Source organism: Rhincodon typus, chromosome 13, assembly GCF_021869965.1.
Source record: "Rhincodon typus isolate 14 chromosome 13, sRhiTyp1.1, whole genome shotgun sequence".
NCBI lineage: Eukaryota > Metazoa > Chordata > Chondrichthyes > Orectolobiformes > Rhincodontidae > Rhincodon > Rhincodon typus.
The window spans coordinates 46,909,825-46,936,065 of NC_063344.1; the positions used below are offsets into that span (position 1 = coordinate 46,909,825).

General features: G+C 38.9%; 1 protein-coding gene across 3 annotated transcripts in view; it reads left to right on the top strand.

The window, feature by feature from the left end:
* ift80 (intraflagellar transport 80 homolog (Chlamydomonas)) overlaps window positions 1–26,241 on the top strand; it is a 164,202-nt gene that overhangs the window by 118,568 nt on the left and 19,393 nt on the right. For 2 of the 3 annotated variants that reach the window (XM_048604261.1, XM_048604260.1), the window contains 3 exons: window positions 8,931–9,066; window positions 9,890–10,037; window positions 17,413–17,584. In XM_048604261.1, the coding sequence (XP_048460218.1) occupies window positions 8,931–9,066; window positions 9,890–10,037; window positions 17,413–17,584 (456 nt within the window). Of the gene's footprint in view, window positions 1–8,930; window positions 9,067–9,889; window positions 10,038–17,412; window positions 17,585–22,949; window positions 22,968–26,241 lie in introns of all 3 variants that reach the window. The other variant, XM_048604262.1, reaches the window with a different exon arrangement.

The following is a 26,241-nucleotide window of genomic DNA, read 5'->3' on the forward strand; positions in this document are numbered from 1 at the left end:
AGGAGGGAATGCAGTAGACTAAACTCTGGAAGTGCAGGTGAAGTGTTGCTTCACCTGGAAGGTATGTTTGGGCCCTTGGATACTGGGAAGGGAGGAGGTAAATGGGCAGGTGTTATAACTTTACTGGTTGCAGGGGAATGTCCCGTGGGACTGTGGGGGGGTGTTGGGAGTGAAGGAAGAGTGGGTGTCCTGGAGGGAATGGTCCCTGTGGAAGGTGGACATGGGAGGGAATGGGAATATGTATCTGGTGGTGGCATCCCACTGGAGGTGGCAGAAGTGGCATCTGATGATCTTCTGGATATGGATGCTGGTGGGATGGTAGGTAAAGACAAGGGGGAACTCTATCGCTGTTGTGGGAGGGGAGAGAGGGAGTGAGGGCGGAAGTCTGGGAGATGAGTTGAACACATTTATGTTACTCTGTTTCTTTTAACTAGCCATTCTTCTATCTATGTTACCCATGCATCATGGGCATTTATTTTCCACAACAACCTTTAATGTGGCACTTTATCAATGCACATTTATTTCTAACTTTCACCATCTTTGAGGGCTCCTGACCTCTCAGTTAGGCTATCCTACTTCTCAAAATAAATGGCAGCTTTAAATCTTCCCTTGAAATGTTTAAAAGCCACGTCATGATTTTGATATCCCAGTAGTGAAAATTGGATTTGTTTGAAGACAGATACACTTTACCATGTGCAGCTCTCTTTGTAGACCACAATTGAGCAAAGAATGACCTGCTGCTTCCCATCCACTGGTTAAAAACAGTGGGCAGTGGACTTTTGGAGCTTTTGGAAAGGGTGCAGGCAGGACTACTGCAATCAGGGCTCTGGCACCATGTTGGCTTAACTGGAGACTGTCTTTCTCTTTGTGAAAATTCAGGTCATTGTCTCTGTCTGCCTAGGAATCACAAATAGAAGTCATCTGACTTTCTGAAATCCATTTTGATTGGGCACTGTGCCAATTATTGTATACTGCTTTATATTGAAAATATACAGTGTCAACTAAGTATCTTTATAATGTGTTGTTATCATTATTCTTAAACAATAGGAAATTGGCATTCCAATTGCAATATTCAGCCGCAGCCACAGCTCCCTTGTTCTATCAACTGCTCAAAGTGTTCAATCCAACCAATATCTGGCCTCATTAATTATATCTGGTTTGACAATACCATGATGTGAACAAGTCTAAAGAGAGTTCCACATTTCTAAGCATGGTTGCCAGCACCCCTAACTTTCTAGTCCTATTGGCCATACTGAATTCTCAGCCTACTTCCTTAGCTGCTGACTCCTGCCTCAGGCTAATGTGTAGTTGCTGCCTCTGCTTTACTTTCATATCTTCCCTTTCTAGTCACCTTGACTGTCCCACATTAGCCACAGAACACATCACCCCCATACCACCATCTGCTCCCACCTCCCCCGATAACAGGCTCCCAGTGCCACTTTGGCCATTGATACTCTTCTATCTTATTGGTTTTCCACCCTTTGGTTAGGGCAGGTTACTGAGAAAAGGGAACTGCCTCACTCTCAGTTTTTCTTGTCTTCACTGTAAGCCTCTCTGCTCCTATGATGCTGCTTGGCCTGCTGTGTTCATCCAGCCCTGCACCTTGTTGTCTCGGATTCTCCAGCATCTGCAGTTCCTACTATCTCCGAAGTTAATATACTTCTGTCTTCCCTTTCCCACTACTGATCAGAAGACAGTTTTTATTAAATTAATTTCTGGGCAAAGTTTCACCATTAGTAAGTTATTTAATTACTAATTAGTGGTAGGTTTTTTTTCACTACTTTAAAAGAATGGTTTTAACCTGTAGCATACTTCAGTGACCCAATTTAGTTTATTTCACCCAGTTGGCTTGATTCACTTTAATGCCTCTTGTACCACATAGCATGGCATTTCCTCAGGGTGGTGCATGAGATAAAAATTTGTCGCATGTCTGCAACTGTCGTTTTCATTCGCAAGTGATTCAATTTAAAAATAACTAGCAGCAAGCTTTAATGTATGTAAAAATAACAGAATGTATACAATGTTTAAATGCAGATAAAGATAAAAGAAACTCATAAAGATGAAATTCAGTTCAATCCTTTAAGATAGCATTGCGAGCCCATTAGCTTGCAGTTGAAATGTTGATCATCTGGAATGAAGGGTTGAAGTTGAAGAATTGTGTTCAGCATCTGCAATAGATTGTTGTTGAACAATCAGGTGGGCTCAGTAGTTAGAGCATCTTAGGGGAAGGGGTGAGGTTGCTTTTCCTTAACTGGTTCTGCCAGTGTGCCATATTCATAAAACCATATTGTGATAAAAGAGGAAGCAGAACTTCTAAAAAAAATAAATTTTAACCTAAATATATTTGAATGCTCCATCCCTATATTAGGCAACCATCTTTAATGTAAGATTAGTAGGAAATCTCCTTAAATTCATAGCATTGGTAATTTCAGTGCCATCTCTATTGGCAAACGCTGCAACAGTACACCTTTGGAGGAATGACAAAACATCTTTGGATACCAATTTACAAATTTTTGCTTGAAGTTACAGTCCAATTTACCCTGTAATGACAGTGAATGCTATTCGTTTTACTGTTATTATTACAGCCAATATGTCTACAACAGTAAATGTGTCTGTTCACAATCATTTTTTCTTTGCTTGCTTAAGTATATATTGCTGTCAGAGATTTTGATTGAACACAGAGTATAGACAGTGTTACAGCCTAAGGAAAAGTTACAACAATCCCAGAGATCTATGGCAGTGAACTGGAACAAATTGCAAACAACAAAGAAATATTGCACAGTATGTCGAAATTCTAATCGTGTTAATTGTATGAATTATTCTTTTCCTGGGATATGTATCCTAAACACTATGAAATGTATAACTTCAACAATAATGTGAGAAATGTTATTTTAACTGCTGAAGTACTGCTCGTAGCATTTAATATTTCAAATGTCTGCAGTGCTTGCTTATTCATAAAAACTAATATTTTAGAAAGATTGAATAATGCATTAATAATTCAGTTTTCACATTGCTAATTAAAATAGATCGGTAGAACTGTGCCAAATGTGTATAAATTCATTGTTTGTTTAATAACTAAGGAGATAGTAATTTTGCTTTGATTCAATTTCACAAAGCCAAATTTGAGGTTTAATGTTAAAAGGTTGGTTTAGCAGCAAAATGACAGGAAAGAACCTGTAGAATAGTCAGCTGGAAGGCAGTAGCAGAATATTTAATTGTGTATTAAATGCACAAAAAGTAAAAGAGCTCCTGTCTTTGTTATCGTTCAGAGTTCTGCTGAAATATTGATTTATTTCAGATCTGATGTTTTTGTGACATATGTAGTCAGCACAGCTTGGTAAATGGATTTGACAGCTCGTTTGTACTCTTCAACCTAACCTTTGACAACTAAGTCTTTAAATTATTCTTCAATTAACCTTTGACAACTAAGTCTTTAAATTAATAAACCCAGAGAAATACATTTCAGTTCCACATTCTCAGCGGGGAAAAGAGGCATAAGAGCACGTGCAGAGTTGTTGGTGTCATGTGTGGGGGTGGATGAGATTGAGTGATAGAATATTTTGCATGCAATACTAAGAGTGTTAGAGCATAAGTCTTGGTTGAGGTGGGTGCTGTAACACGGGCAAAGTGAGTGTGAGGTTGTAGCTCAGTGGTTAGCACTGCTGCCCACTGTATCAGGGACTGCCTTGGGTGACTGTCTGTGTGGAGTTTCCACATTCTCCCCATGTCTGTGTGGGTTTCCTCTAGGTGCTCCAGGTGGATTGGCCATGCTAAATTGTCCCGTGAGATCGAGGCATGTGCACGCTAGGTGGATTAGGCATGGTAAATATGGAGTTACAAGGAGAGGGTACCCTGGATGGGATGCTCTTCAGAGGGTCAGTGCAGACTCAATGGGCCAAATGGCCTCTTTCTGCACTGTAAGGATTCTGTGGTTCTAAGATAGTGGCTGTTACCCTGGAGAAGGTCATTGACTCTCTTCCCACATGGCTGGGCATTTCTCCAGGTGGCTAAGACTGCAGTGACCCAGCATGGCACCATCTGGTATTGTGGCCTCTATTGCCAGTTCTGGGGAAGTGATACAGCCTTCTCTGTATCATCCCATCCACCATGACTTCCAGGTCCCTGTCCACAAAGCAAGGTACCAATTTCCCCTTTCCCCTACCCCTTTCATCTCTCAAATATCAGTCAACGTACAAGGCAGTTCTGGACTGTCAATGCTTGTTCAGGTGCCCAATGATCTTATAAAGATGGCATGGACTCAACGGATGTTGGTCTATTCTAGGTTATCCCAGGAATGGCAAGTTCTTCTGGGTATGGTGAGTGGTTAGAATCAGGCTAGCATCAAATGAGAATATTTTCATAGGGACATATTTAATGAGGTAAGTTTGGGATGGTATGGTGAGAAATGTTGCTGGGCCTTGCAGAGAAAAACCATGTATGAAACTTGAAAAAATTGACACTTAGTCAAAAAGTGACAAGATTCAGTCCCTAGTCTGATTGATTGTATTTTGCCCTATTATATAGTTTTTAATCAACAGTAGTTAGTAGCGTTAGGAGAGTTGACATGACAATATAATCCCACCAGAGTGAACCAAATTCACAAATTAAAGGCTAAAATGATGCATCACTTAAAGCATTCTGGACAAATGGGTTTAATCCGTTCTACTGGTAGTTCAGCTGCTTTGTACTGTGAACTCAGCGACTCCTTGAGATTACTTCTGCTTGTCATCAGCACTCACTGTTTAAACAAAAGGACAAAAGTAGACAGAGAAAATGTTGAAAGTTAATCATAATTCTTTGCAACACTTAATTTTTAACTTTGCATCTTGGAGGTGGATCCAGCTTTGGAAAGATTTACCTCTGGCTGGAGATCAAATTTGGAGACCAATTTATCAGACCTTTGAGGCCAATGTGTATAAGGTTTGGCAAAGACAAACATATTACACATTTCACTGTCAAGCTAAAAGTTCGACATTGGACAAATTATTCCATTTATGGAACAAGTAACTCAATCTCTTAAGACAAGATAACATAACTACTGCACTCTAGTGGTTCAATTAAAATAGGTTTAAAAACTTCTCTTTACGTCATCACTTTCTTATTAAAAAGATTCAAAAGAACACTGGGTGCTCAAAATCAGAAACAAAAATGGAAATTGCTGGAAAATCTCAGCAGATCTGGCAGCATCTGTGGAGAGAAATCAAAGTTAATGTTTCGGCTCCAATGACTGTTCTTCAGAACTGAGGGTAGCTAGGAAAATGTTTGTTTTTATGCAGAAGATATGGTAGGGGAGGGGGTAAGGAGTGAATGATAGATGGACATAGAGTATAAAGAGAGAGAAGAACAAGTGGACAGACAAAGGAGTTGGTAATGGTCAGCCTGGGAGAGTGAATAGTTGCTAATGGAGATAATTTGTGGCTAACAATGGGTTATGTGTAATAGCAGACCACATGATAACAAGACCTGGTGTGTGGGGGTTGGGGTAACGACATCAGAGAAGGTACCTCAAGCCCTAAAATTGTTGAACTCGATATCGAGTCCAGAAAGCAGTAGAGTTCCCAAGCAGAAAATGAGGTGCTGAGCTTTGCTGGAGCATTGCAGCAACTTTGAGGCTGAGATGTTGGCCGGGGAACATGATGGTGTGTTGAAATGACAGGCAGCTGGAAGCTCAGGTCATTTTTGTAGACAGAACATAGGTGTTCTGCAAAGCAGTCACCCAGTCTATGCTTCATTTCCCCAGTTTGGAGGAGACCACATTGTAAGCAATGAATGCAGTAGACTAGATTGAGTGAAGTGCAGATAAAGCACTGCTTAACCTGGAATGTGTGTTTGGGCCCTTTTATACTGAGGGGGGAGGAAGTAAATGGGCAGATGTTAAACATTCTGTGGTTGTAGGGGAAGGTGCTGTGGGGCTGTTGGGTTTGTTGGAAGTGAAGAAGCGGTGGATCATGGTGTCCTGGAGCAAACGGTCCCTGCAGAAGGCTAACAAGGGAGAGAAAGGGAATAAGTGGTGTGGCATCCCACTGGAGGTGGTGGAAATGGCAGCTAATGATTCTTTGGATGTGGATGCTGGTGGGATGGTAGATGAGGACAAGCGGGACTCTATCGATGTTGTGGGGGCTGAAGTGTGGGTGATGGGTCGATACTGTGCGGGAGTTGGGTCAATCCCGGCTGAGGGCCCTGTCAGTTACAGCGCTGGGGAATCCTCACTTGAGGAAAAAGGTGACCCCATTGTCAAGGTTGGGATCACCAGAACAATGCGTTGGAGACGGAGGAACAGGGAGAATGGAATAGAGTCTTTACAGGAAGGAGGGTGTGAGGATGTATAGTCAAGGTAACTGTGGGACTTGGTCAGTTTGTAGCTAACAACCCATTAATAGCCACTAATAATCCCCATTAGCATTCATTCTTCCAGGTTGACTGTCATCCACGCTTTGTTTGTCCAACTGTTCTTCTCTCTCTTTGGGCTGTATCTCCACCTATCATTTACTCTTTACCCTCTCCCCTCATCCCACCCTCTGCACAAAAAATAACTGCTTCTAGCTACCATCAGTTCTGAAGAGGGGTCATTGGACCTGGTACGTTAACTCTGATTTCTCTCCACAGACGTAGCCAAACCTGCAAGTTTTTCCAGCAATTTCTGTTTTTGTTTATCACTTTCTCATTCTTTTCTTTAAGTTGTAATTTATTTGACTTTTCTTGTTACTCAAGTTTAATATTTGTAAGCAATATTCGCTTACACTAAATTCGAACTTGTCATGGATTTTCAGGTGGATGAGAAGATTTGTCCTGATAAGTTGCTTGGTCCCTTTCGCTATGATCCCAGGATCTAAGGTTATATTCATAGAAGATCATAGATCATAGAATCCCTACAGTGTGGAAACAGGCCATTCGGCCCAACAAGTCCACACTGACCCTCAGAGCATCCCACCCAGACTCATCCCCCTATAACCCACCTAATCTACATATCCCTAAACATTATGGGCAATTTAGGATGGCCAATCCGCCTAGCCTGCACATCTTTGGACTGTGGGAGGAAACTGGAACACCTGCAGGAAACCCATGCAGACACGGGGAGAATGTGCAAACTCCACGCAGACAGTTGCCTGAGGTTGGAATCAAACCCGGGTCCCTGGCGCTGTGAGGCAGCAGTGCTAATTATTATATTATTATAAGTTATATTATTGAACAAGATAGATCCCAGACAAAATTCTGGCTTCATGTTCATAATTTGTTTCTTTTTGGTTTTAACAACATGGTCTCTAATTAAACATAAGCACCATTGTTACAGATCTAATTTCAAAAATAAACAAAAAGTAATTTCATACCTAAAAGAGATAAAAATGAAATGGAACAAACTGAACTAATTACAGAGTATATATGTTTAAAGATTTTGAAACATACAGTAAAAGCATAATGCCATTAATCCTCAAAACACTCTGAAATGGCCTAACAAACCACTGTATTCAATGTCAATTAGAGTGGGCAACACATCCTAGTGTTGTCAGTAACATCCACATCCCTTGGAAAAATACACCAACTGCAAATGTAACAATGCAGGAACTATAAGAAGCTTATGGTCCTCTGAGAGTACGGCAACTTTCATTCATTCATTCAGTGTAGGGACACTGGAGACAATATTTGCAAAATGAACACTAGGACAGATAACGTTAGTGATTTTTCCTGTAGGAGTATGTGAACATGTGTAAACAATAGTTAACTACTGTTCTTCTGAAATCTGTGACATAGTTTGGTGATGCTTTTTATTCTGTTGTATTTCATTTAATTTCAAATTGACGGAACAAACCAGCCTGCTCCCAAATACCAACATACTTGAATATTTGTGAGGGTTATGATGGAAGCCGTGTTTAATACTTTTAAGAGTTTGGATTTCAACCTAGTGGCATATAGGTATTAATCTAATTTTATGAAGGGGTTTAAAAAGTAATTAGGTCTTTCCAGAGCCATAAGTTTAAAATCATTATATGTCAAGGGGCAGCTAACTATGAGGAGTCCTGAAGTGTTAGTCGAGGTTTGTTTATATTGTGTGGGTTTACAATACGTTAGAGAACACATTAAGCCATTAGCTATAGCAGTATCTAGATGAGTATCCGCCTCCCACTCTCTCCCTATTTATTTCAGAGCCCCCTTCCCCTCCCCCTTTTCTGATGAAGGGTCTAGGCCCGAAACGTCAGCCTCTCTGCTCCTATGATGCTGCTTGGCCTGCTGTGTTCATCCAGCCCTGCAACTTGTTGTCTCTAGATGAGTAGGTTGCTTTTCAAAGTTAAGTTCAAAATCTTTTAGGTTCAGCTCAAAGGAGAGCTTACTGGGTTCAGATGCAAGCATAGTTGCTCCCTTAAATGAGATTGTTCAGAACAGTTAAGGAAGTAAGTTACCCCAGTAAAAGATTTTCATTTGTGAAACTTTCAGACTGGTTGATGTTTGGTTAGAAAACTGCAATGGTTGATCAAAGATGAGCAAGTTTAACTTCTCAGTTATGCATGTATGTATTCAAGGAAAAGGCTTCGGAGCCCACAGGACAGGAACTGAGAATAAGCTGTTATGTCAAACCTACAGATTATACAGGGAAGGAATTTTTTGCTAGGTTTTGGTTAACTGTGATATTGGGGAGTACATGGGATTTTGTTTTGCTGTGTGCTTTAGCATCTTTTAAACTGTGTTATATTTAAATAGCTTGGTTCAAGTGACTTTTATTTCTACTTCTTTTGTGCAATGAACTTCTGTTTTTTGTTAAACCAAATCTACAGCCTTGTACTTATGTTTCCATAAAAGACCGTCGTATCTAAACAAAAATCAGTCATTCTGGAGTCTGACTTGTCCAGTAGTAATATCAGCTGGAATCATAACAGGGTTGATCTATTGTATCTGCTGAGTAATGAACATTTGGTTACCTGCATTGCTTTTTACAGATAGAAGTGCTGGAGGTTGCACTGGATCAATTTGGCTCAGCGAATGAAAGAAAAATTGCCATCATTGATAAAAATCGAGATCTGTATATTGCTTCGGTGCGTAGATTTGGGAAAGAACAAAAAATCATCAAAATTGGTAGGTATTATTTTCAACTAAAATTGGACTAATCCTAAACTTGCATCCTTCTCTAGTTCCTCTCCTTTCTCCTGTCATGTATTCCCAAGCTCATCTTGCTGTTAAGAACCTCCTCCTGTTCTTGCAACCATATTCCCATTAAACTGTTGGCCGTCAACTTCACGTCCTCTCTTCTTTATTAGCTAATATTATTATCAGTTTTCTTTCTTCTGATATTGTTCCTCTCTTTAAATCTGCTACAATCACTCCCTTTCTTGAAAGGATCAAGCCTTAACCCCTCTGATCTTGCAATATACTGACCAATCTTCAACCTCCCTTTACTCTTCAAAGTCTATAAATGTGTTGTTACCTAAATTCATCTTCTTCTTTCATGAAACTTTGTGTGTGAATTCTTTCAGTCAAGTTTCTGCTCCCACTACTGCACTGAAATATTTTTAATCAAAGTCACAAATGATATCTATGTTGACAGTAGCAAAGGTAAACTATTCCTCCTTATCCTTCTCAACTTGCCGGATGTGCTTGACAAAGAAACTCTGCTCCAACACCTCTCCATCTCATCTGGCTTGCTGGTGAATTAAAGATTAATCTGCTCGAACATGCTGTCTGCAGCCCAGGAGAAGAATTAGTGGGGCACAACGAGTCATACTTACGTTCACTACTGGACCTTGGAAAAAACAGAGTTGGCAACCCTATACGACATAGCTTGTGCATACTAACATACATGCTTGAATCATCAAGATAAACATGCTAAAATTGAGATAAATACTGCTTATTGAAAAAGAAATGAACACTGTTTTAATAAGGTATTTTTATTTTATTTCAGGTACAATGGTGCACTCTATAGCTTGGAATGACAAGATCAATATATTATGTGGAATGCAGAATATGTATTTTGTAGTTTGGTATTATCCTAACTCAATCTACGTGGACAAGGAACTTTTATCCAAAACAGTTTACGAAAAAGATGCAAGGTAAATGTTAAATTTCTGATAATTTAAATTTAAATTTAAATCTCTGTTAAATCTAAATCTCTGTTAAATTCAAAGGATGTTTTGTTTTCTACATATTTTACATGGAACTTGGAAATGTTATGTTAATCCATACCAATCTTAACTCACAAATTTACCAAGAGAAATTTAAGAAGTGATTTTATTTACAAAATAATATATTGAGGAAATGTTGAGCTAAAAATTTCTGTAATATAGAAAATTTTCTAACGTGTTTGTTTGCAATTTATGTGACATTTTCCTGTCTGTTATTCGAGTATACATTGTTATGATCCCCATTGAGGTTAAAAGCTTTTAAAAGATATTTGAATTTCAAGTGACTGACTAGGAAAATCACGTAATGAGATTTCAAGTTTTAAGATGTTACTGGAACAATCTAAAAGCAACATTGACCAAACACTATTTCTGTAGGCAACTTGTGATCTAAACTGTGAAAAAGTTTCACCATTTTACTTTTGAAATCACCTTAACATTTCCCTCCTTGTTTACATATTTCTCCATCCCTTAAGTGGACAATACTAAAGCTACATTCAGCGGCCTTTTTATTTATTATTTTCTCCAAGGGTATCCTGGGGATCCCTCCCTCTTGCTAAAGAGAGACAAATGTTTCACCCTTATTTAAATTCTCATAAACCTAATTTCTTCAACTGTGCATGATTGGATCAAGCCTTAACCCCTCTGATCTTGCAATGTACTGACCAATCTTCAACCTCACATTCTGCATTGTGAAAAACAAAATTGACTGCGTTGATCTCTCTGCTGTTATCTGCCTGGTCTTATCTGTCTATCTGTCAGTCTGCCTGTCTCTCTCTCTCTCTCTCACTGACACACTGACTGACTCACTTGTAAGATATAGGAGGAGAAATAAGCCATTCAGCCCATCAAATGTGCTGCACCAATTAATCATGGCTGATATGTTTCTCAACCGCATTTTCCTGCCTTCTTTCTGTAACCCTTGATCCTCTTACTAATCAAGAACCTGCCTATCGCTGTCTTAAAGACATTCAATGACTTGGCCTCCACAGCCCTCTGTGGCAATGAATTCCACAAATTCACCACCATCTGACTGAAGAAATTCCTCCTCATCTCAGTTCTGAAAGCTCATCCATCCACTCTAAGGCTGTGCCCTCAGGTCCTAATCTCTCCTACTAGTGGAAACACACTCTCCGCATCCACTCTATCCAGGCCTGTCAGAATTCTGTAAGTTTCAATGGGATCCCCATTCATCTTCTTAAACTCCATCAAGTACAGACTCAGAGCCCTCAGTCATTCCTCATGTCATCCCTGAAATCATTATTTTCCACCTTCTCTGGACCCCCTCCAGGGCCAGCACATTCTTCCTTAGATATGGGATCCAAAACTGTTCATGATATTCCAGATACGGTCTGATCAGAGTCTTATACAGCCTTAGCATCTCTGCTCTCGTATTCTAGCCCTCTTGAAATGAATGTTAATGTTCCATTTACCTTCCTGACTGCCAAGTGAACCTGCACGTTGACCTTAAAAGAGAATCCTGAAATGGTACTCCCAAGACCCTTTCTGCTTCAGATTTCCAAAGTCTTTCCCATTTAGAAAATAGACAGTGCCTCGATTCTTCCTATCAAAGTGCATAACGTAACACTTTCCCACATTGTAGTCCGCCTGCCATTTCTTTGCCCACTCTCCTTGCCCGTCAAGTCCTTCTGCAGCTTCTCCGCTTCTTCAACACAACCTGTCTCTCCACCTATTTTATTTCATCTGCAAACTTAGCAACATTGCCCTCAGTTCCTTTGTCCAAATCATTAATGAATAACATGAACAGATGTGGTCCTAACACTGACTCATGTGGAACTCCTCTAATCACCAGCTGCCACCTGGAAAAGACCTCTTTATCCCCACTGTCTGCCTTCTGCCAGTCACCCAATACTCTATACATGTCTGTACCTTGTCCCTAACACGGTGGGCTCTTATCTTATTTGGCACTCTCCTTGCGGCACCTTGTCAAAAGTCTTCTGAAAACCCAAATCAGTCCTCCTCAAAGAATTCTAAAGATTTGTCAGCCATGATCTTTCCTTGATGAAGCTGTGCTCACTCAGCCGATTTTACCATGCATTTCCAACTACTATGCAATCCCATCCTTAACTCTAAATTCTTACCAATGACTGAGGTCAGGGTAACTGGCTCATAATTTCCCACCTTCTGCCTCCTTTCCTTCTTAAACAGGGGTGTTACATTAGCGATTTTCACAATTGTGGATTGAGGAAAATTAGCGATTGTGCCATATTGATCATCCAATACAGACCGAAGCCCTTGGTAGATGGGCAATTAAGAGTCAACCACATTACAGTGTATCTAGAGTCACATCTAGGCTAGTCCAGGTAAGGGTAGCAGATTTCCTTCCCTAAAGGGAATTAGTAAAACACAACAATCGGCTGTGGTTACGTGGTGACCACATCAGACTATTTTTTATTCCAGATTTCCAGTAGAGGACTACTGGACATCACTCCTGTGCTTTCTTGGAATTAACTTTAACTTGATGTCTGGCTTCTGTCTTGGATGCTATGAGACTGTGCCTTCTTTGGGAATAATGTCCACAGATGCTAGGAAATGGTTCTTCATCTGGCATATACACATTCTATCGTGAACCTCTTGTGGGATGTAGGTCGATGTCCATGCTTTTGCCATATGGTGAAGATAAATTTATAATGTGATTCTGGTGCCAAAGAAATAGCCTAGAAACTGTTTGCAATACCTAATGCACTGTATCTGGGCTTAGCATATTAAAGCCGTGGCAGGAGTTGCAACAATGGGATGTAACTGTATGGATACAGTATTTAAATGGGGGTATGGGGGCCAGTTAGCTCCCTTGGCTGGTCAGCTGGTTTGCAATGAAGAGGGATGCCAACACCATGGGTTCAATTCTTGAGCCAGCTGAGGTTTCTATGAAAGACTATCCTTCTGAACCTCTCCCCTCGCCTGATGCACCGTGACCCTCAGGTTAAACCACTATCAGTTGTTTCTGTTTTTCTCTCTCTCTCTCTGTCTCTCTATCTCTCCAATGAGTGAGCAGTCCTAAGGTCCAGTAGGACTATGATGACTTTTATTCAAATCCAAACATTCAATTGCCTATCTGTACTTTGTGTTCAGTTTCAGGACTGGCTACATGGGTGAATTATTGTAAAGGTCATCCTGCACAGAATCTCTCTACCCACTAGTTCTTTATTTATTTTCTCAATGGCTGCTTTTGCTTCTGGCTTAGTAGCATGCAGCTAATGAGCATGATGTTATTTGGCGGGAATTACCACCGGTTCTATTTCTACCTTTCTGTAATTTGTTTGTATTTACTTACCGTGACAAACATGCTAGCCATTGACTAGTCTGGAGAGATGGATTTCACTGCTGCTATTGAGATTGTCCATGTAAGCAAGTGTCCCTGCCAAGTATCCATTCTCTCCCTTTATAATTAGCCAATGATGAGTTTCCTCTAGAGGGCAACAACATCCAGCATCTCACTTAAGATATCAGTCCCTAAAATTGCTACCTCATTGTTTGGATATACCTAAAAACATACAGAGACCATCACATTTCCTACCTTCAATAATTGGACTTCCTCTGTTCAACTCTATTTGACATCCTCACCTCTATGTCATTATGTACACAAGTTCCCTTGTGGCAGCCAGTGGTTTTTAATTTATTTGTGGGATTGTGGGTGTCACTGGTTGGCCAGCATTTATTGCCCGTCCCTAATTGCCCTTAAGAAGGTTGTGGTCAGCTACTTTCTTGAACTACTGCAGTCCACCTGCAGTAGGTTCTCAGAAATATTTGAAATTGGGCACTTGAATACACCTTGTCTTGACAGGAGAGATGAATGCAGGCATTATTGGTGCTGTCGATTTGGGGGTTCATACAGACTGGATCTCCAAAGCTGTGTCCTGGACCGCAGATATCGTTTTTTTGTGTTTACAGGCCTCATTTCATATATCTCCCCAGTTTACTTCATAGAAATCTGAATTATCCTGAGGGAACAGTAGCACCACCCTGGCCACGTTTTGATGAAGGAGATAGAGATTGGACCAAAATACTTCTTGCTCCTTTAGCAGTTTTCCCTTCTCCTGAGTGATCCTACCAACTTCAGATTTTCCTGGTTGATACATAATAGGGTGATACTGGTATTAGATAATTTTTCTTTTCTCCTCTTTTCCTTTTGTCCATCTTCCCACCACTCTTTATACTTCTTCCTTACCTATTTTACCAAAAACCTGTATATACTTATTTATCAAAATTTGATAAGGGATACTTTGGTTTCCCCATTCCTTTTTCTGGTATGTCATGACTGAAGTTTAATTCAATTTAATATTTCTATCCCACGGTAAACCTACCCCTCCCATTTTGCCCTATAATTATTCTTAATCCCTGTGGAAAGGGTACCTATCACATTTTATCCTGTGGCCATTCATTAATTCACCTAGTTTATCCTGAGAACAATACTAACCTTCTTGTTCACCCAAGGAACCACAATCCTGGCACTGCACGGACTTCACTTACTTTACCTCCAGACTTACTACTTGGTTTGGATCCTCAAATCAGCTTGCCAGACCCCGGTCCTAAATGCCAATCTCCCTATCTAATGGATGGTAAAGCAAACATACTCACCTGTCATCTGATGTAAAAATTCAAAAAATCTATTGTGCCTTGAGGGTTCTCCTGATTACATCTATTGTTTCCAAAAAAAAAACCACTCTCAAGTTTTCATGAGTCAGGGAATCAAAGCTTTTCTTTGAGCTTAAACAAGCAAGAAGATATTAGTTATCCAAAGAACTTATCATTAATGCAGCTTAGGCATATACTTATAGTTACCAATTTCATACAGGCCCATATTATCTCAACCTTCAGCTTTGGGTCTGTCAGTTTCCATGGTGACTCAACTTGTCTTGTCTGGCCTTCAGTTTTCCATATCTCTTTTGTCTGTATAGCAATAAATAATATGCTTAGATAGGTTGTTATTATTACAATTGCGGAAGTACCATTCCAAAAATTGCCCTTGATCAGGTATTCTGTCATACCACGAAGAAATCAAGCATATCTATAGCACTTATTTCAAGACTATCGTGCACTTAATACATAGTACGTTGGAAGATCATTGTGCTTGTTAGAGGTCAGTCATCTCAGCTGAAGGATATGTTTGCAGGAATTCCCCAGCATAGTGTCCTAGCCCCAAACATCTTCAGCTGCTTCCCACCATCATAATGTCAGAAGTTGGCAGATGATTGCACAATGTTCAGCACCATTTGTGATTCAAAAGAACAAAAAGAACAAAAGAGAATTACAGCACAGGAACAAGCCCTTATGCCCTCCAAGCCTGTGCCAATCATCATGTCCTGACTAAACTAAAAAAACAAACCTTCTGCCCTTATTCGGTCAGTATCCCTCTATTCCTTCCCTATTCATGTAACCATCCAGATGCTTCCAGCACCTCCTCTGGCAGTGCATTCCAGGCTCCTAACACTCTCTGCATGAAAAACTTTCCTCACATATCTCCCTTAAACTTTTGCCTTCTCACCTCGAACCTGTGCCTCCTTGTCATTGAAACTTGAACCCTGGGAAAAAGCCTCTGACTGTCCACCCTATCTATGCCTCTCATAATTTTGTAGACCTCTATCAGGTTTCCTCTCAGCCACTGTCTTTCCAGGGAGAACAATCCTAGTCTTTTCAACCTTTCCTCATAGCCAATGCCCTCGAGACCAGGCAACATCCTGGTGAACCTTCTCTGCACTCTCTTCAAAACTTCCACATCCTTCTGGTAATTTAGCGACCAAACTGTACACAGTACTGCAAATGTGGCCTAACAAGGGTTTTATATAGCTGCAACATGGTTTGCCAACTGTTGTACTCCACGCCCTGGCTGATGAAGGCAAGCATGCCATATGCCTTCTTAATCACTTTGGTCACCTGTGTTGCCACTTTTAGGGAACTGTGGACCTTCATGCCCAGATCCATCTATATGTTAATGTTCCTAAGGGTTGTGCCATTTAAACTATCATTCACACCTAAATTTGATCCTCCAAAATGCATCACCTTGCATTTGTCTGGATTAAATTCCATCTGCCATTTCTGTGCCTAAGTCGTCAATCTATCCATCTATATCCTGTTGTATCCTTTCACAGTTGTTGGCAGTATCAGCAACTCCACCAATCTTCGTATAATCTGCAAACTTACTAATCAGACCACCCGTATTTTCTCCAGATCATTTATATATACTACAAACAACAGAGGACCTAAGGTTGATCCCTGTGGAACACCACTTGTTACTGGTCTCCATCCTGAAAAAAACCCTTCCACCACTCAGATACTGAAGCAGTCCATGTTCAAATGGCACAAGATCTGGACAATATCTAGGCTTGGGCTGACAAGTGGCAAGTAACATTTGTGCCACACAAATGCCAGGCAATGACCATCTCCAATAAGAGACAAACTAACGACCACCCCTTGACAATCAATGGTGTTGCCATCATTGATTTCCCATTGACCAGAAACTCAACTGGACTTGCCACATAATTACAGTGGCTACAAGAGTACATCAGAGGTAACACTATGCAGCGAGTAACTCACCTCCAGACTCTCTCAAGCCTGTGCACCATCTACAAAACACAAGTCAGGAATGTGATGGAATACTCCCCATTTGTCTGCAGGTCCGTTCAAAAAGCATGATACCACCCAGAACAAAGCAGCTCACTTGATTGGTGCCACATCCACAAGCACTACTCCATCCACCACTAATGGTCAGAAGCAGCAGTATGTGTTATCTACAAATGCACTGCAGAAATTCACTAAAGATCCTTAGACAGCTTCTTCCAAACCCAACTGCCATTTTCATCGAGCAGGACAAGGTCAGCAGATACATGGGAACACCATCACATGCAAGTTCCCATTCAAGCCACTCACCATCTGACTTGATTCAAGATGGCAGCTCATCCCCACTTTCTCAAAGGCAATTAGGGATAGGCAATAATAAATGCTGGTCAACCACCGATGCCCAAATCCCACAACTGAATCAAAAAAACGCTGATAATATTAATCTGTTTGCCCCTACTTCAGGTATGCATATCACATACCTTCTATCCAGTAGAACAACCTGGCATCTTTAACAATCAAATGATCCAGCCTGTTGTCAGATGGATTCAGGACAGTTTGCATAACCCTCATTGCTCCATTTTACCCTCATTTAAAATGACAATTCCAAAACTTAACAATATGTAAACTTCATATTTGTATGACATTTGTATACTAAAACATTGCTTACTATAATGAACATTACCTCTTTAGGTATTTTATGCTATTGATAATTTGTTTTGTTTAACAGTGAATTTGGTAAAAGTCCTCAGATTGTGAACTATGTGGGAAACCAGGTTACAGTCAGAAGAGCTGATGGCTCACTGATATATACAAGTATATCACCATATCCAGCCATTCTGCACGAATATGTCAGTGCCTCACGCTGGGATGATGCTGTTCGCCTGTGTCGCTTTGTTAAGGTATTTAAAAAAATGTTGTGATGTGAGTTATTTTGTGGAACAATTATTCATTGCAAGAAATAAATATTAATGTTCAGTTTATGCTAAAGTACCATTTTATTAATAGGGAGATGCGTGTTTCAAATAATGTTAAAGTATAAACCATAGTAATCAAAATCCACCTAAAAGCAAATGGTGTATGGAAAAAAATCAATATCTTAAAGTTTTTCTCTGAAATCTTTGTTTACTACATAATATGTAAATCATAACTCTCAATTCTCAGTTAAAGGCACATCCACCAAAATATAATTTGTAAGAAAATTAAGAACTCCACAAAAAGTCATATAATGAAGGTAACTTCTGACTTTGACAGCTAGTGATAGGAGATCAGCTACCTGATACATAACTACGCAATTTTCTTTCCACTGAAATCAATTTTTTTCAATTTTTTTCAATTTCCTGCCCATATCCGAGTTGAAACTTACCCCCAATGTTGTTTACTAATGCATCTGTATCGCTATTATTTTATGTGTTCTTCTCGCAATGCAACCTTTAATCATGTCCTGATTGCGTTGTATGCTTTGGGGCATACTTTGTCACCACTGTGTGGACTACATTAGATATATGACCTGAATCTTCCAATCTGGTTTGGAGTGCCTATTTCTGATCAGAAAAGAAGTTACCCATTTATCAAAGGTGGAGTTTTCTGAGTGAACCTCCAGGGCACCTGAAGCAGTACAGTTTAGTCCAGGAATCCACATGGGCAGAGGCAGCAGGCTGGATTAGCACTGAAACCACGCCTCTTGTTTGTAGTGCTAGCTGTCATATCTCATGGTGTTAAGGGCCTAAAATCACTTCATCACTACTGAGAAAAGTTGTGTATAAAGTAAATGAACGTTTAGGAAAGCAAATGAGTAGGGTGGTAGGCTGCCAGTTGGGTGGTGAAAGTGGTTAGGTTGCCTAATGGGTAGATTGCCTTATGGGTGAGTAGGTACAGGTGGCAAATAAGCAAGGACCGTAGGGTGCCTAATGGATAGAATAACGTGTGTGAAAGGTATAAATACCGGGTGGGTGCAGGGGATTGGCTGTCCAATGGGTTTGGCTGGTAGGTAGCAGGTAAGTGGCTAAGGGCTTAAGGTGGATCAGGGTGTTGTGGGTCTATTTATGGGATCAAGTTCAGGGCAACTCAGGGTTGACTTGGGGGTTAATGAGGGGTTGGTATTGTGTCCTTGGGTTGTCGAGGTGGGGAGGAATCAGGAGACAGGGAGGCGATTTGGGATTGAGATCGGCTGTCCATTAGGTTTCAGGGGGGATGCTGGGGAGTGGAGTTCACTGTTGAATTGACAGAGGTGCTATTTTATAGCTGGCCAGAAGTTAAATCAGAATTTAATTCATCTTGCTCTTCATGGCTAAATACTAAAGTGAGTGAGTCACATCCCTATATTGTGTGCTGTGCAAATACAACTTTCAGACAGAAATCTGTAAAATGACAATAGGAAGAAACAAGCAAGTTCATCATTTTCAGACTGCACAGAAGCCATTACATCAGCAGGATTCAAACTGAATATGTATTTTGTAATGAAAACGTATTACATTCTTTTTATTTTGTGAACCTGGATTTTAAAGTTAAGGTTTTTGGTTTTCAGTGCTTCAAAGGTCTGATTTGTTTTTTATAAGAAAAAGGTTAAAAAAAGTAATTTGAAACAGTGAGCTAAAGACAATTATTCCAAGAATTCATGTAACTCAAGTTAAATGATTCAACAAGCTACCTGGTGAGATAATTGGTGCTCTTTATGATCTACAGCATTACAGATAGACAGTGGCATGAGTAGATAGAGTTCATAAGAAATTATCCATACCAGCAGAAGCGCAGTTTAATTTTGGAAATCTTCAAGCTATCAAAGCTGAAAGAAGTCTTGAACTGCTTTAACAATCTCAAAGTAGTCAAAGTTAGAGAAAAAGCAATGTGTTCAGCTGTCTGTGTGTCTTGGAAAGAGTCAAAGAATCACATTTGGTGAAAGTACAGAATGTCACAGGAAGGAAATGCTTACAATCTCATCAGTTGAATAAGAATTTTAAAGTGAAGATGAGAGTGATGCTTCACTGAGGTTTGTCTGTAAAGGATTTTGCTAAGGAAAAAGGTTCAATCATTCTTTTTGCTGTTTCTGAAAAGATCTTTCCAAATTGTCTGTTTGACCTATAATAAAGGTTCTTTTCTTTCATATAATAAACTTACTTTCTTTTGTTAAAAGTACATTGACAACCACATGTGAATATGTTCAGTGACTGACCCACCACAGTAACCAAATTGCAAAACTAAAACTAATGGTTTACCAAGCCAAATTTCACTGTGGAATATGAATTCTCCAGTATTACTACAAGTTGGAATCTGAACATTTAATGCATTTAACAAGTTATGTGTCCATTAGGATATTTGGTTATTAATTGTAAGGCTCTGAAATTCTAAAATCATGCAAGAGTGGAACATGCATGGATCACCAACAGGGGTGCAAATTTAAGTGATACATTGTTGCATCAGGATTCCACCCTGAACAGTGTGTCCAAAAAATTGCAGGAAATCCATTAGCCAATTTACATTTATCATGGAGATATACCTGGGGGAGTTCACAGTTTATCACAGAAATATTGCTCAGTACAACCTCATAAGGCTTCACCCGACCTTGCAGCTCGGGTTTCACTGACGCTTAGGACTGGAGTGATGAATAATATTTACTTACATAAAAAAGACAGAATTAGGCTAACAGGTCTTGAGCCTTCTTTGATATTCAGTTAGATTATAACTGGACTTTTACATCAACTTAACTTTTGCATTCTATTCTCACATTTCTTCAGTTCCCTTCAAAGCCCAGAAATCCATCAATCTTAGTCTTGAATGTACTCATCAAATTACAATCTATACTCCTCTGAGATAGAGAATTACCTTAGATTCACAATCTTACAGTGAAGGAAGTTCTCCACAGCTTATATCTAAATGGAGGATTTCTCCTCCTTCAGGATCAGCAAAGCAACACAGCTTTTCTTCAGTGATATCTTTAGTGATGATTAGATATCTGTGCCCCTCAACAGGGACAGCAATGGGGCAACCCAAGATCTGCTACTGGATCAGGGCAACACCAAAGATATGCTATTTTTGGTGGACATGCACATGACCCTGTCTGTAAAGTTCAAAATACAGTCTGCAGCCTTTGCTTTTGATGGACAGAAGTTACACTGTACAGATAGAGTTGCATCATAACATTTCAGACACTAAAAATTAGAATAAAGTTGAAGATTTGTTGCAGGAGAAGTAATAGTAAAGAATACATTGCTTGAACTTGGAATCAAAGCTTGTCTGGAAATAAAGCAAGATGTTGATTAGATGATAAATTTTGTTCTGGACAACTAAAACATGGACATGAGAAATTACATTGGAGAAGGTTGGCACAAGAGTACATGATTTTTTAAATGTATTTTGCAAACATACAGAATGAAAAAGGAATGACAGACAAACAATTATTTGCTTCATCCTGCTGTACTTTTAGGTAAGTTGAATTTTGAAAGTAAATGAATATGTTACAAAAAGGTGGAGTATAGGGAGACAACAAGAGACATAGAGTTGAAAATAAAAGGAGTTGCATGGAGAAACAGAAGGCTAAGGGGTGAGATAACAATGTGTAGAGCTGGATGAACACAGCAGGCCAAGCAGCATCAGAGGAGCAGGAAAGCTGACGTTTCGGGCCTAGACCTGCTCCTCTGATGCTGCTTGGCCTGCTGTGATCATCGAGCTCTACACCTTGTTATCTCAGATTCTCCAGCATCTGCAGTTCCTACTATCGCTAAGGGGTGATTCAGGTCTGAGAGAGAAAGTAGATAAAGAAATGAGACAAAGATATGTTTGCCTACGTGTGCAGTAACCCTTTTAGGTCCCTCTCACTCACTTAGCACTTCATCAGTTTGGCACTTCTTTCCATCCAAACTCAACAGAATTGAGGATCTAAGCCCACCCAGTTTGCAGTGTGTTATGCCTGTTCTCATTGGCAAATGAACATGACAGACAGTTTCTGTGGCTTTCACAAAGCTTGAATTAGCAATGGCTAGATTACATGGCTAATGTGCAGTTGTGGATTTCAACCAAAATGTGAAACATTTAAATGTCTTTCATCATTTTTTAATCAATGCAAGGTTTTTGTTCATGTTAATACTTCCTAACAAACTCAGACCAACAAATAATGTAGATTTGATATTTCAGTGACATTTGCATCTTCTCATTTTTTGTTATTTGGTTGAAATTTTGTTCAGTGCTTGAAGTTCGAATTTATGTGTTCTTAATTATTTGTTTAAAAATGATTCATTCATTCACAAGATGTGGGTATCACTGGAAAGGCCATCATTTATTGTCTGTCCCGAATTGCCCTTAAGAGGATGGTGTATGTTGAAAGTATTCCACAGAACTGTTAGGTTGGGAGTTCTAAGACTTTGACCCAGTAATGATAAAGGAATAGCAAAATATTTCCAAACGAGGTGTGAAACTCAAAGGAGACCATTGAACCATGTTGGGGAAAGCATGCATGTTGCTCCCATGCACCTTGAAGATGATAATTAATCTGAAACTGTCAACACCCTGTAACATTACTGCAAGTCCCTTTGTTATTTTAGGATTGCTGAAACAACAAGCTCAGTTGTTCTCCATTACAGTTGCAATAATAATAGACAAATCATACTAAATTGTCCCACATTAGTACTGGGAGTTCACAGGACAGTTGGTGTGGGAAGTGGAAGAATGTGATTTAGGTAATACCCTTATCATTTAGGACAACAACAGCTTGGACCATACTGTGGCATAAATCCCCAGTTGAGTGTCCACTACCATAACAATTTACCACATGTCAAGTATTATAGTGTTGATCTAATGATGATAATTGTTTGACATGTTTTCATTCTATTCATAAGCAATTCATAAGCAAGTTCAACATTGGTGTAGTTAGATTTCAAATTTCTATAATTCAAGGCTATCTATAACAGAATAAGTAGAATAAAATAACTACAGCATGAACAGAGTATTTGGCTGTTCCTTATTAGGAGCAGGACAATATTGGTATTGTTCTCCTCATGATGCTGTTGACATTTAAAAATAAATGTTAAGATGTACAAGGAAAAACTACTGAAGCACAATGCTAATTACAATATTGCATGCATCTATGCTATCCCTTACCTAACTGCTTTATATGCTGCATCAGTTGTTCAATGTGTAAACACTTCCCTGATCTACAGTTTTTTCAGAGCTTTCTCATTACAACTTGTATATCTAATTTACTTGTTTACTGTTATTGCAACTTTCTTTCATTAAACTACTTCTTTCAATTTTGCTTTTCTTTCTGCCATTTAGACAACAACACCCGATGAGGTGAGTTTGCTTATGTCTGAAAGTAGATTTACTTTGCCTTGTTTCATATTGTTCATGATGACGCTACATTGTGATATTTGTTTTCTTTTTTTTAAATTTTCTTTTATTTATATCAAAGCAGCTTTTCAAATGATGCAACTTTCCAGGTTTCTATAATTATTATTAAAGGCTTCCTTTACAGAGATCTAACTCCACAAGATTCAGAACTAGTTTTTATATATTAATTTTTTATCCTAACTTTGAATATACATGCATGGTTTACAAGTTACAAACTAAATTACTCTATGGTACATTACGCATAACATTGGTCCAATAAAGTCCTGTGGAAGCTTACGGAACCAACACTTTAACATTTGTATTTCTTTGGAGTTCTCTTCATCCCCACACCCCAAATATCTCAAAGCTACATTCTGAGCAATAATTATTTGGGAGGGTAACATAAATTGTAAATTATTAATTGAATTCAGGTAATCTTAATTACAGCTGTATGTATCGGTGCATTCTCCATTAAATAATCATAAAATTGCCGAAAGAAACAATATTTTAAACTCCTGAAAGAGCAGTAGATATTTTGTGCAGTGTTGGTATTTACTTTAATGGACATAACTCCTGGCTAAGTTTAAATTCGTAAAACTATCAGAAATTAGGCATCGTTTTAAATTTTAATGTGGAATATTCAACATATTTCCACACAATTCCAAGCAACATTTTTAAAGTTTGATACCACAGAACACCAAGAAAAATATAAGTTTACCCTCGTAAACAATAGAAAGCTGTTGACTATCTGAAATATTCAGCAATATCAGTGTTTACATGATTTTGTTAGATATTGGTCTGAAATGAAAATTGAACATGGTTACCATGCACCTGGAAGTAATTACAAGGCAGTAATCTAATTTAGTAATCTACGTGAAACCATAAACCAGAAAAATGTTTGGGAAGTCATCCGAACCATAACATTAGTTTTGCAGCTTTAAAGTCGTTTCCAGATATCAATATATTTTATAATGTCTATACATTATGAGGTTTGGTTTTTTAATGGATTTTCTGCTGGCAATACCAATAATTGTTAATATGAATGATTAGAGTCTGGTCATTAAGAAGCTAATTATTGCAATTTATCAGGGAATGATCTCTTGTTGATTAGTGTTGGGTCTTGATGTTCTTTGACTGAATACTAGCAAATGAGTACAGGGTTCCTAAAAATTTATAAGAGTCATGTTTTCTTCTCAGCTGTCCTGTACAGGTGCAAATAATTTTGGGTGATCAAGCAACGCAGAAAATACCAAACTCACAACCTACTTTATACTTTGATTTCTTTGTGAATTGACTTTAGTGAGAAAGAAGATTGGACTGCTGAAAATCATTACCCTTCATTTTACATTCCCTCCTAAGATATAATTCAAACCCATTGACTTTATTTCGGAGATGCCTTTCTATAACTTTTCCAAATTTTCATCTTTATGCATGATCCCTAGATGTAGAGTTTCAACAATTTATTCAGCCAGAAAGGGTATCACAGTTGACTCAATTATTTTCCCCTGTCAAATCCAGTGCTTACATTTTTAGTATGGACTTCTTGATATGTTTGGGCACCTTGGCATGCTTACCCTGCTGTATCTCAGCAGCACTGGGCCTGTTTGTTATCAGGTGGTTTGGTGGTCATCCTTGTCAGTAGACAAGTAGGGCCTGCTAAATACTTGTAAATTTACCTTCCGAGACCCCTTTTGCTGTATGGTGAAGCTTATTGTATACCACAATGATTTCCTCAGATTGCCCATCAAAATTACAGGCGTCATCCTATGTATATCTTAGGACTTCACTTTACATTTCAAAACTACAACCTGAAACAGCCTGATTCTCTCGATGCCCTACAGAAGGCCCCTTGAAGTTGGCAAATGTGCGTACACCACCTTGGGAAGCACTGAGCCAGTGCTTCAGTCCGCTACTACCCCATGTATGTCAGACAGCCAGTTAAAAACACCTATTTCCTGCTCCCAAGAAAGCTTATCTGCTTTTTGCAAGACTATGAAACCATTACAATGAAAATTGAACAGGTTTTACTGAGGGCATGTGCTCCACCTAATTGGATAACCTCTCAAGTGATGAAGAAGAATGTCTTCCACTGCCTACTTAATTGGTATTAAATGTGGGCTTTTAAGTTCAGCTCTTTCTTATTACAGTAAATGTGTATGCTGAACTAGCTAATTATGTTCCGATGAAGTCATACACTGGGAAGACCACAACTGAACAAATGTATTTTGGTTTGTTTACATTTTACACTATGTAAGTAACTCACAAATATTGCAATCCTTTTATGGCCTTCTCTTCACCCAAATAAAATCTGATGATAGATACTAAGGAGAAATGCACAAACTGTTACCATAATTTTACTTTTTGTAACAACAGTATACGTTTTTGGAGTTCTATCCACTTCAAAATTGGACACTAATAATTTCAAACTATAGAATGCAGACACAATAATAGACCCCCATCTGACAGAGACGCCAGCATAATGAGTTTTATATCCCTGTTAATTATGTTTTATTTTGGTTTGTTTATTTGACCAAAATGTCAGCCTCAACTATATTTCTTGGATGTAGCTAATAGATCTGTAGTAAAACTAGATTATTTTTAATGGAGATAGGATCAGTGGTTACTGAGAAAATTAGTTAACTGACAGAATAACTCCAGTAATCATTTAGTCCTTACAGCTGTTGAAAGCTTAATGTAGCTGGTTTTCTGAGAGTGGCTTTGTGCATTGACTCCTTCATAATAATGCAAAATAATAATTTTTTAAAAAAATCTTTGCGAAGAAATATTTCACTGAAAATCTGCCACAATTCAAGACAGTAATATTTAACCACTAAAGCAACAATTGTACAGAGGATTTTGAAGGGAATTTAATTTAGATTCTGAGGTTAAGTAAGGTTCCTGTGACACAAATCAAGTTAAATTAGCTCCTTATTGGACCTATTTATTTAGAGATTCAAACTGTGGATTGATTTTTTAATATTTGATAAATGTATCATAACGATAGCCAAAATAAGATCATGTAGCCATTTTTTTACATCCAATTTGCATTAATCTTGAGTGCAGGTAGAGTACACTGGTCTGTGAAAGGAGTCCTGTGAATTTAGTTAGCAGTCCACCTCCATTTTCCAAACAGGAACGGGAAAAGTAAGTGAAAATCCAAACTGAAACAAGCTGCACCTTTTTATTTGTTATATGCAAAAAGAAACAGGGATGAATGCTGCTTCATTTGGTGGCTGTT